Here is an 11,732-nt window from a genome sequence, read left to right on the forward strand (position 1 = left end):
TACCAACTTCATAACCACATGGCATTTATTAGAGCATGTTCATGTATAAAATTATCTATTATACTGGAGGGTGACTGTAGCTTTAAGTAAACAAAAGCAGATGCTGATTGAGAAATGTATTTTGAGTACCAGCAGAAACCAAGTTTTAGAGGAGAGTGACGGGCTAGACCACACAGCAGGAGACTGAATGTAAAGCTATTCAATAAGTTGGCAACTGGGACCAGCAAGAAAAGCTCCTATAAGAACCTGCAATTTTGCCTTCCCTAGGACAGAATTCCCTCTGATGCTGGAACAAGGTGGTATCTACAGCATCTAGAAAGTTGCCTTGGAAAGTAAAGAATGCAAAGGGGGGAGGCTTAACAGAGGATCAATAAGAATATCAGAATCCATCCACAGTGTATTAAAACTCAGGACAAGTTCTCACTATAAGGCAGTCTTAGTGAAAACCTTCCATCCTCTACCCATTGATCTTCAACTACGATTCGAACAGCCAGGGCTATTTCCAGAAGATACTCATGTCAATAGTCTTGTATATATTTTAAAATATTCCTGGACAAGATCCATTAATAAGAATTATAAGTAGTCTAAACTTATGTATAGCCCATAATGAATTATTACTACCTACAATAGCCATAATCCCAAAAAATTAAAACTGTAGGCCAATCTATTCCCAACTTAATTCCATGTACAAGACATTAGCTGCCTTCATTATATTAATTTGTTCCATTAATAAAACTGAAAAATGAACTCGGTTTGTACTCTAAATACCTGTAGAAACCCCCAAGTAACTGAGTTCTGAATTATGTCTTGAGTTATTTTGTGCATTTAGATTGCTGAACTCTGAGGTAGGATCTGAGAAGTTAATTAGTTGGCTAATCAAAACATTAAGGTGCTCTTAAAATTGTGACTTTTAAAAAGTTATCAGGTATACCTATCAATCATCAACAGGAGTTATAATATGCAAATTTAAAGAAATAATCTGAAAATCCTGGTTATAACTGAATTAAGCAATCAAAGTTTAAGATACCCCGATGAATCTTGTTAAAAACATTAATACTTAATACAATCAGTTTACTGAAGTCAGACCTTTAATTTTCTTAAAACAAGCCAAGGACAACCATCACATTCTGTGCTGTATGATGAATTCCACAGAGTTTTCTTCCTGCCAAGAACCTCATGATGGCTACTATTTTAAAACGGGAGGTTGTCAAATGGAAGACAAGTCACAAATTGAACAGATCTCGTTTGGAGAGGGCAACACAGTGGGAACAGATTACTAGTTTCACCCTTTAGCAAAGAGAAATTGGTTGTCACTGTAGTGGAAGAGGTCACAGAAAGGATTCAAAGGTTGAACAGTCTTGAACTGCTTAATATTGTGATGGCTTTTTTTTTCAGAAAAGCAACACTTTTTAAAAATAATCAACACAAGACTCAATTTCTCTTCTCAGAAGCCATGAAGCTTGTCCCATCTCCTCAAACCTTGGTATAAAAGCAGGGTTAGTTTACCTCCCCCCAGGCCATCAGAGGCCATTTCTTAAAGTGTTCTTTAATCACTTAGGACAACTGATTGGGCTTATTTTGTCAATCGTAATGGATGGCAGTGTAGAAGATTATCCAGACAACCTAGAAGAGAGTACAGAAAACGAAAAGGCATCAGCAAGACTCCTTATACTTTACCACAACATGTCCACAAGCATCTTATTTTGCTTTCCTCTTTTTAAAATAACAAAACTTCACTATGGCCCTGTGGTCAAGAAATTTTTTTACAAGAGGACTTGGCATTACAACTACTAGAAATTACATTTTTTGCATTAGTGAGAAAACTGCTTCCTCTTCTGAGGTATCTGTTTCTCTGATATACACTAAGACATAGATATTTGTGTAAGGATAGTGTCCATGTTTAAATCCAGAACAGCAATTTTCTAAAAGACTGACAGAGCAACCTTACTCTGCTACTTTGCTCTAAGCCCACTAGATTCATTCTGCGAAGGCCTGAAATGTAAAACTCCAGAAAACCTGTTTGCTCTCTCTTGCCACTAGTATTTTAAGCTACTTTGTACAGTGAGTAGAGTCAAATAGTAATTTTTTCCTGATCCACTGTTCAAAGTACAGGAACAAGGTTAGCACTTTTAAAAGTTTCCTATCAAATGCATGTACACAGAAAGATATAATCATAGAATCAGAGTTGGAAGGGGCCATACAGGCCATCTAGTTCAATCCCCGGCACAATGCAGGATCAGCCAAAAGCATCCACGATAAGTATCTGGCCAACCGCCCAACCATTGCTTGAAAACTGTCGGGGGGGGGGGGGGCTCACCACTTCATTAGGCAGTCAATACCACTGCTAAACTACACTGTGAAAAAACTTTTCCTGACATCTAACCAATATTGTTCTCCATGTAGTTTAAACCAAGACCTGTCTTTCCCTGCCTTCATCTAAGTGACAACCTTTCAAATACTTAAAGACAGCAATCATGTCCTCTCTCAACCTCCTCTTCTCCACGCTGAACATTCCCAAGTCCCTCAGCCTTTCCTCATAGGGCTTGGTCCCCAGATATTGGATCATTCTCCTCACTGGCCTCTGAACCCTCTCAATTTTGTCCACGTCTTTTGAAGTCCACACAGTATTCCAGGGGTGGTCGAACCAATGCGGTATACAGTGGGATTATGACACCTTGTGATTTTGATGTGATGCCTCATACTTAGCTTACAATCCCCAAGATCACGTTCACACACACTGCTACCAGAAGTATATCTCCCATCCAGTAGGCATGCTTCTCAATTTTGTGACCCAGATGTAGAACTCTGCACTTATCCTTATTGCAACACATCTTGTTCTCATTTGCCCACTTTTCCAGCATGTTCAGATCTCGCTGAACGCTATCTCTTCTGGGGTGATTGCTAGTCCTCCCAATTTGGTGTCATCCACAAATTTAATGAGGCGTACCCCTATCCCCTCATCCAGATCACTGATTAAAAGGTTGAAAAGTACTGGACTCAGTACCGAGCCCTGTGGCATTCTGCTGCTCACCTCCCTCTGCTCTATTCAAGTGGGTAGCCATATTGGTCTGTATCTGAAGATGTGTGTATTCAAACGAAAGCTAAAACTTTGTTGGTCTTAAAGGTGCTACTGGACTCAAACTTTGTTCAACAGAGAGATGTGTTAGGGAGCAGACTGGAGTGAGCTTTACCGGTGCAAACAGGGCTTTTTTTTTCTTGCATGATTTTTCAAATGTACCTATTAAACTATGACAAAAAATATACAACTCCCTCCATATTTTATAAACCAATAATTTTTTTCAAAAAACTTCCAATATACAACTCCCCAAAGCTGCAATCATACTGTGGATTTTATCCTTTTGCTCCCTACCTCTTCTCTGCTTCTTTTCCTATTAGTTAAACATTCTTAAAGTTTCACTGAATGATAATCTGCCTCTTATTTTATATGCTAGCTCTGTGCAGAAGGCCTCACATCCATGAACATGCAATACAGACTTACCAAAAACAATGCAAAAGATGTCATGAACCCTTCCTTTGTGAGTTCCCATGTTCCTCCGTATTCCTCTTCATCTATCTGCTGGAAGCTACTAAAATAGAGGTATAGGACACCGGCATTTATGAGGCAGAATCTGGAGAGGAAGAAAAGAATAGTGATTGAAAGTCACCATTTTTAAATGATCAGTCAAGGAAACAAACTGTGAGAGCCTCTGTGAAATTAACAAGATGCTTGAGAGGACCACTCTCACACAGTTCAACATAATGCGTATGGGATCTTCCTGATGGCCTGTAGCCCATATGGCAGACAAACAAATTTAAAAATAGAGCTACAGCAAACGCCATCTAGGCATCCTGAAGCACTCTTTTGTAGAACTTTGAAGCTGACTAAGTTGGAGAAATGAAATGTAAGCAAGGACACATCATATACTACTCTGTTTACTAAGTGCATTTTGCACTCACTGCTTTTTAAAATGATTTATCACTACAGATAGAAGAAATTGTAGTTTCCAAGTTAACAGTATAGATGCTCAGCCAAACCTATAATTTTGGATACAAATCGAGCACACCGTTGAAATGTATAAACAACATAGGCATCAGAGTGACTGGCATCCAGGAGGTTACCCTTGCTTCTTAAAGCACAATGGGTTGGATCCAAACTACACTGGCAATTTCTATTCATTCTTCTTTTCTGCTACAGGACCCCACTCACCCAGGTCACTCCTCAGGATTTCCCCTCCTCCTAGCAGCTTGTCACAGAGATCAGTAAGCTGCAGTTTGAGATGGGAGGCAGGAAAATTCAATTCTGACATCGGAAAATTTAGGCTGGATCCAACCAATTCTCCATTCACAGGGTAACTTTTCTTGGGAAATCCTTATTCCGTTGTAAAAATTTAATGTTACCTTTATTATTGACTAATTCCAGTGTTTTAGCTTCCTCTTATACTATCTGCACTGAGCAAAGGAAGTAATAACTTTCTCTGACCTCCAAATTTCCATATTTCATGCAGAATCCAATACAAGAAGACAGCAGACTCTCACTATTTAATGGTGACTTCCAGCATTTTACATGAAGAAAGGATTTATATTACCTTGCCATTTCAAGTACTTAACCTACAACTACTGCCAGCTGTACAATATTTAACAAAGCAAAAAAACCCCCAAAACTTACATTGCTATGCCTACAAATCCTTTTAGTGGAACGATGCCCCAGATCACTCCCAAAATAACAGCAATGATCTGCCGGAACCAATAAATCACATCTAGAAATTCATCCTGCAGAGAAAATACAAAATCAAAATTTGACATTTCTGAACACTCCCATAATTTATATACATATCTTCCAGACTGGATCCGGTAAGAACAGGAAAAAAAGGCTCGGAAGACATCGGGACTCCTTTGTTTCTAGAGTTTATTATAATTATTGAGAAATACATCCATTGCGCAAGGAAGGTCACCTGCTGTTGACAGGCCCAACCCATGAACAAGTCCAGGTTCATACAAGCCTAAACACACACTAAACACAAACCAACTTTAAGAAAATGGGGTGCAGCACTATAATAAATGATGTTTATTATGGAACAAGTTTTTTTGTGGCCTGTATTCTTCAGATACGGGAAGCATGTGCTCGGCTGACAGACATATAGATACTAGAAAAGGCTATACAGTGAGATCAAAAGGCCATGAAATATACTTTGCAATGCTTGTATACAATATTCAGCTGTATATAAAGAATAATAGTCATTTACAGCAACCACAGTAGGCAGTCACAACATATATCTCCCTATCCATATCTATATCCTACATTCCCATCAATGTGAGGACACACTCAATATCAGATGGCAAAGTGTACTGCAGTGTACTGCAGCCCACAAAGGTTTTTGCCACAACACATTCATTGAATTCCCGTGGAAACCTTCCATGGAAGTAAACAAATAATGCAGCAACTCTCCAATTACTATGATACTACTTTTTTTTTTACAGGCTAACATTTAAGGAAAGGCATTTTCCATCCACATATGCGCCATCTACTCCTCCAAAGAAGGAACAAAAAGAATTGGTTTTCATACCCCACTTTTCACTACCATAAGACGTCTCAAAGCGGCTTATAATCGCTTTCCCTTCCTCTCTCCTCGCCTGTGAGGTGGCGGGGGGCGGGTGAGAGAGCTGTAAGACAACAGCTGTGACAACAGCTGTAACAGTGCTGTGACGAGCCCAACGTCACTCACGTGGCTGTACGTGGAGGAATTCCGGCCCCGCTCGCTAACCACTACCCAAGCTGGCTCTCGAAAGCTCCTCCCGGCAAACCTTGCAGGCCTCCCAGGTGCTGGGACCGTCGACTCGCGCTGTTCTCTTGCAGCCTCAAAGGGCCACCCAATCTAGGCAACCCCCTGTCCCCACTAGGGCTGGCGCCCAAACCTGTCCCCGGAGGCAGGCGCCGGCCGGGCTCACCTTGTCCTCCCAGGAGGAGTCGCTCCGCAGCGCCTTGCCCCACAGCGAGCCCCGCAGGACGCCGCCGCCGCCACCGCCGCCGTTGGCCACCGGGTGCTGCTGCGCGTGCGACGTCTGGTCCTCTTTCCGCCGGCCGCCGCTCATCGTCCCCCGCCAGGCCCCGCACTCAGCGCGCCCCGCGACCACGGCACGGAAGCCACCCGCACAAGCACGTGAGCGCCGGCCCCCGCCGCCCGGCCAATGGCGGCGCCCTCAGCCACGTGCTTTCCGTCAGGTGAGACGAGCGGGCTACGGCAAGCGGAGGAGGCCAAACCGAGCCCAGCGTTGCTGTTGTGAGGCTCAGGCGGAACTTGCGGGGACACCTACAGTAAACATATGGAATAGAGGGGTAGTCAAACTGCGGCCCTCCAGATGTCCATGGACTACAATTCCCAGGAGCCCTTGCCAGCATTCGCTGGCGAATGCTGGCAAGGACTCCTGGGAATTGTAGTCCATGGACATCTGGAGGACCGCAGTTTGACTACCCCTGGTAGAACATCGATGTAGCCAAGTGGCCGCAGGGGCGATGTGGAAAGATTGGGCAGCCCCCCCCCCCCAAATGCTCCTGTCTGAGTTTTCCCTGCATTCGAGGGCAGCCGGGGAGGGGAGGGCAGGGACTCAGGAGGCTGGCCCCAGACCCCTCCCCTGGTCAGCGGTGCAGAGAAGGCTGGAGCCAGCAGGGCGCCTCGGATGTCCTTCACTGGAGAGGGGAGAAGCCAGGCTGTACCCTCCTGTGTCCAGCGGCACTTAGGGCAGCCGGCTCTGGAGTGGGAATACTTTGGGGGGAGGGACCTGAGAGAGAGATAATGCTATGGAGTCCGCCTCCAAAGCCGCCATTTTCTCCAGGCTAACGGATCTCTTTAGTCTGGAGAGGAGTTATTCTTCCAGGGGATCCCCAACTGGTGGCTGCCATCCCTAGTCAGACTTCTCAAGGAGTGGTCACTGGAGATGTGCTTAGTTAGTACTTCCAGCACCACCAAGAAGGCAGATTTCACCTTTTGCCTATCAACAGCTGATCAGCCCCCAAACAAGCAAAAAAGGCCAAACTAAAGTGGAACTCTTCACACACACAGCTGGGCATACAGTGTATGGCTGCCAAGGCTTCACTGAATCCAGGCATAGGTGTATATCGTGCCATCAACAGCTCTATAGTGGAGAGAAGACGGGGGGGGGGGGGCAGGAGGAGGATCCACATCTGAAAAGTCTGAGAAAGACAGCCTTCTCTCCTTCATTCTAGTTGTCCCTGAAGAAGGCAGCAGTGACTTACTCACAAAAGCACATCTCCGTGCCACATATCCGGTGCTTCTGGACTCTTGTCATTTTCTCCCTTTAATGCCTATCATTAGTAATTATTAAAATATACATTCCACCTTTCTTCCCAAGGAAGTGAACATAGCTTCCCAGGAGGTCTCATTTTTAGGCAGTGACCGAGTCCAGAATTACTCAGTATGAGGAAGGGTGTTATAGCACAGTGGTCCCCAACCTTTTTGAGGCTGGGGACCGGCAGGGCAACTGCCCACCTGCGCATGCCATGCATGAGCGGCCGCGCATGTGTGACCCTGATTCCCTCTCCCCCCTCCCACAGTAAGAAGAAGTTTTTTACTGCGGGGGGGGCGGGGAGAGGGAGCTGCGGCCCACGGGTTGGGGACCACTGCTATAGCACATAGAATCATATAGTCTGAAGGGACCTCCAGGGTCATTTAGGGTCACCTAGTCCAACCCCCTGCACAATGCAGGAATTCACAACTACCTGCCTGCCCACAGTGACCCCAATTTCATTTCCTTTCTGACTACACCCTGGGACAATACTGCAGCTGAAATCCAAAGAACATTTTATTTGGAAGTAAGTCCCATGGAATAAAGTGGGAGTAGACCAGAACAGGCATTCTCCTTTTTTTTAAAAAAAATAAGGGAACAAATGACTTTCACAAAGGATGACTTAAATTTTACGCCCATCTCGATTTCTTATGTTAACATTTTATAAATTATTAAGAGTACATCTAACAAAGTGTGAAACCACATTGTCAGAGAGCCAGGATGGCCTGACGTTGCCTAAGCTCAGTTGTTTCGGTTGTGAAATGGTTCCAATGTTTGTGACAGTCACCCCTGATGCTGAGCCAGCATGGTATAATGTTGGACTAGGCGAAGGAAGACTGGGGCTCCCAGACCCATCATATGAAACTGACTGAGCGACCTCGGGCCACACATTTGCTCTTCTGATCCACCTCACAGGGTCCATAGCAGGGTAAACATGCTGTCTTGAACTCCTTGGAGGAGGGTGGGACAGGTGAAAACACTCATTCAGCTATTGCAGGAGGGCCCCAGATAAGCAATGTGTGGCAAGAAGAAACAGTATCAGCACCTGTGTTTGCATCTGAAACCACAGTGTCCCATAGATGGCTTTATCATGAGGATCTTCAGACTTGGGGCCATTCTGCACAAGGCCCAATTTTGCTGAATATTTGCAGTATGCAGAAACGCTATATTTAATAGTGAAATTTCATCATTACGCATACCTTTAATTCTAGCGGAATATTGAAGTCTCAGTAGCATTGTATTCATTCCCCACATATTTCCAGTCTCGCTGGAATCACAACAAAGGAAGTCATATTTTTCCACACTTCTTCCCACCCCTGGCCGTCATTCCAACAGAACAGCCAATGAATTGTTGTGTTTGTGCTCCCTTTCCCTTTAAAAACTGTTTTTTAAAAACCCAAACACACCAGTTGCAACGAATATTTGTTCATTCATTGTCTCAGAAAGACCTTTTTTGCTGGCGTGATGGGCATGATTTGTGGCTGAAAATATGGCCAGTGTTGAATAGGGGGCTGTATTGTGCTTGGGAACTTTAAAGACACTTGCAGTAGGTGGCTTTGTTTTACTGTTAAGCACTTCTGTGGAGGGCCTTTAGCCGGAGAAGCCTCGCTCATTCATTGCTTTCACCGGTCTAAGGGGGAAAAAATGGCGATCGTGTCTCCAAAAGCTCAGGGGCGAGAGTGAGGGAGGGACATTCTTTCTACCGCTACATTGAGAATGCACATGTCTTTTTCAGATGTGCTGCCAGTTGTTCTCAAGAGTGTAGCATTTTTAGGGGGAATCAACTTTTCTGGATTTCCCGAAAAGTGCTACAACGAAGTGATTTTTGCGGGAGTGTTGCAAATTGTGTACGACGTCATGCGGAACGTTGAATTGATAGTGTCTACCAAAGGTAAGACTTCTGCTACATTTAAGTCATGCGGAATGGCCCCAAGTTTCGATAGATTGCATTTACTTATCCTCAGTTGCCACAAGGTGGCAGAGAGGTATAATCTTCCAGGGCTTCTACAACTGTCCATTCTTCTACGTTCCCTAGGCAGTCTCTATTTTATTTATTTATTTATTTAGGCTAGGATCTCAAATGCAGCCATTAGAGATAAAAGGCACTAGGGGATTTATGATATTTGCCTAACCCACTGGTCTCCTAGTAGGAGCAGAACTCCTATAAACCCTGCTGTGCATAAGGTTCCTTTGTGGTGAAATATTGAAGCGCCGGACTTCTTGACTTTTGCAACACTGGCAAAGCCAAACTTTCCTGTGGGCTTAGTTAAATAAAGAACAAACTCCTCCTGGGCCAGGCTGTGAGCAGCAAAGGCAAAACAATAAAAAAAACTTCTGCAGAGTCAAGACAAAAGAGGAATCCATCTGAATGGAAACTTGTTAGGAGCTACCTAAAGCCCTCTTTTGGGAAGTATGTACTACCTTACTGCACAGGGAATAGCCCTGGAATTTGCCTGCCCTTAATGGGATGGCATAGTGTTTCTGCCAACTTTGGAGGGAAAAAAATTAGTGTTGGGTACATGATTCTGAATAGGGCTGTCACCAAATAAAAGACATTTGAGCTGATTAGGTAAGTTCTTAGGGGCTATGCTATTGTGTCTATACTGTGTAATTTTTGTGTCTTTTAATGTGTGCTTTGCATTGGTTGAGTTTTTAGATTTCTGATCGGTTCTACAACCCAAATCTTATTGTATTGTTTATTGACGACCCCATCCTGGTGATTGTATTGACTCACTTGGTCTGATCCATCTTGAGTCCAAGTGAAAAAGGCAGACTATGAATGAGGTAAAATAAATTTCCCATGGCTTCGTCTTTTTCTTCCATCAGTGGGTGAAGACTTTCTTGTTTTGTTTAGCATACCCCTGTAAATTCTGATGTCCCTGTTCCCTGTTGTGTTTGTCTACCTGTATATTTAACTGTATTTAAAAATATATACATACACATTTTAATTCTATTCTAATGCTTTTATGTTTGCCACCTTGGGAAACCTATCTGAGGGTAAAGGCAGCATATTTTTTTTAAATAAACAAACAAAAGGTTGTGGTGGTAAAAGGCAACGATTTATACATATGGTATAGTGAAATCCTTAAATTGAAAAATCCCAGCTTCTGAGATTTCATCAGGCAGTTTGAAGACGGCCACACCACCCTGGAGGAGGAGCCTCTGCGCGGCCAGGGGCCTAGTTTCTCTGGCTGCATGCCCAGACATGGGCAGAGGTCTCCAGCCCCATCTGGAGGTAAGCAATCCCCTTAACAAAAATTTTCCCCTTCAACAAAAAAATTCTGGCTATGGCTACACTTGCGATTAGATCTGGGCCTCAAGGGTGGCGGCTGCCACAGAGCTTGGAAATTTTGGATCCAAATACGTACATGCATGCAAAACATTCCAGGGTTTCTTCTAGGCTTGATAGATGAGAATCTGGAAAACAGTCAGAAGACTTTGTCTTTGTATATGACAACGGCTGCAAGATTTTTATATGCCCTGAATTGGAAAACTACAAACTTGCCTACAACAGAGGACTGGCAGTTGAAGATGCTAGAATGCAACGAAATGGCTAAGCTCAGGGCACTAATCAGAGAGAAGATGACAACTTCCTTTATGATTAATTGGAAACCCCTTATTGACTTCTTACAGGAAAGAGGAAAAAATGATTGGATACCATGTGGCTTTAGGGATTAAAGAAAGGAAATGTAGAATTAATTTTAGTTTTTGAGACGTTGGATATAACATGGTAAGTCTGACATATATTATAGTTTATTAACTGATTAGCTGGAGAATTAAAAAAATAATGTAATGAAGTCCATGTCTGTTCTTTGTTGTTTCCCACCTTCTTTCTTTTTTATTGTATTTTTAATCCTTTTTAATTGTAGAAGAAGAATTGGTTTTCATACCTTGCTTTCCATTACCCAAAGGAATCTCAAATTGGCATACAATTGCCTTCCCTTTCCTCTCCCCACAACAGACACCCTGTGAGGTGGGTGAAGCTGAGAAAGCCATGACATTACTGCTCTATGAAAACAGCTCTAACAGGACTGTGACTGGCCCAAGGTCACCCAGCTGGCTGCATGTGAAGGAGTGCGGGATCAAACCTGGCTCACCAGCTAAGAGGCTGTCACTCTTAACCACTACACCAAACTAGCTCTTTTTCAGGGAAAAAATTAATGCAGCTGTTAACGGTCAAGCTCCATTCTTAATATTTTTCTTTTTTAAAACTATTAACCCCTGGATACTGTGGACATGATTGACACTGGAGTGTGGATAGAGATTCTTTGGACAAAGATGTGAGCGAATAAGTGCTGTTCCTTTCATATTTTTAAATGGTTCTTGGGCTTCCTCTCTCCTATTGCACTTGATTGCTTTATTTGCACTGTGAGGGCAATGTGGTCAGGTTTTTAAAAGTTTAGCTTCAGACAACTTTTCTATCGTGTCTG

The 11,732-nt window shown here is 43.4% G+C and overlaps 1 protein-coding gene across 1 annotated transcript; it reads right to left on the reverse strand.

Annotated features, from left to right (window-relative positions):
- Positions 1 to 7: 7 nt before the first annotated feature.
- RAB5IF (RAB5 interacting factor) lies at positions 8 to 6,197 on the reverse strand. Its single transcript, XM_077335336.1, has 4 exons — positions 5,947 to 6,197; positions 4,667 to 4,770; positions 3,500 to 3,629; positions 8 to 1,623 (listed from the first exon to the last, which is right to left on the reverse strand). The coding sequence occupies exons 1-4, from the start codon at positions 6,088 to 6,090 to the stop codon at positions 1,582 to 1,584; spliced, it is 420 nt and encodes a 139-aa protein (XP_077191451.1). The 5' UTR covers positions 6,091 to 6,197; the 3' UTR covers positions 8 to 1,581.
- Positions 6,198 to 11,732: the final 5,535 nt, after the last annotated feature.

This window comes from Paroedura picta, chromosome 4, assembly GCF_049243985.1.
Source record: "Paroedura picta isolate Pp20150507F chromosome 4, Ppicta_v3.0, whole genome shotgun sequence".
Taxonomy (NCBI): domain Eukaryota; kingdom Metazoa; phylum Chordata; class Lepidosauria; order Squamata; family Gekkonidae; genus Paroedura; species Paroedura picta.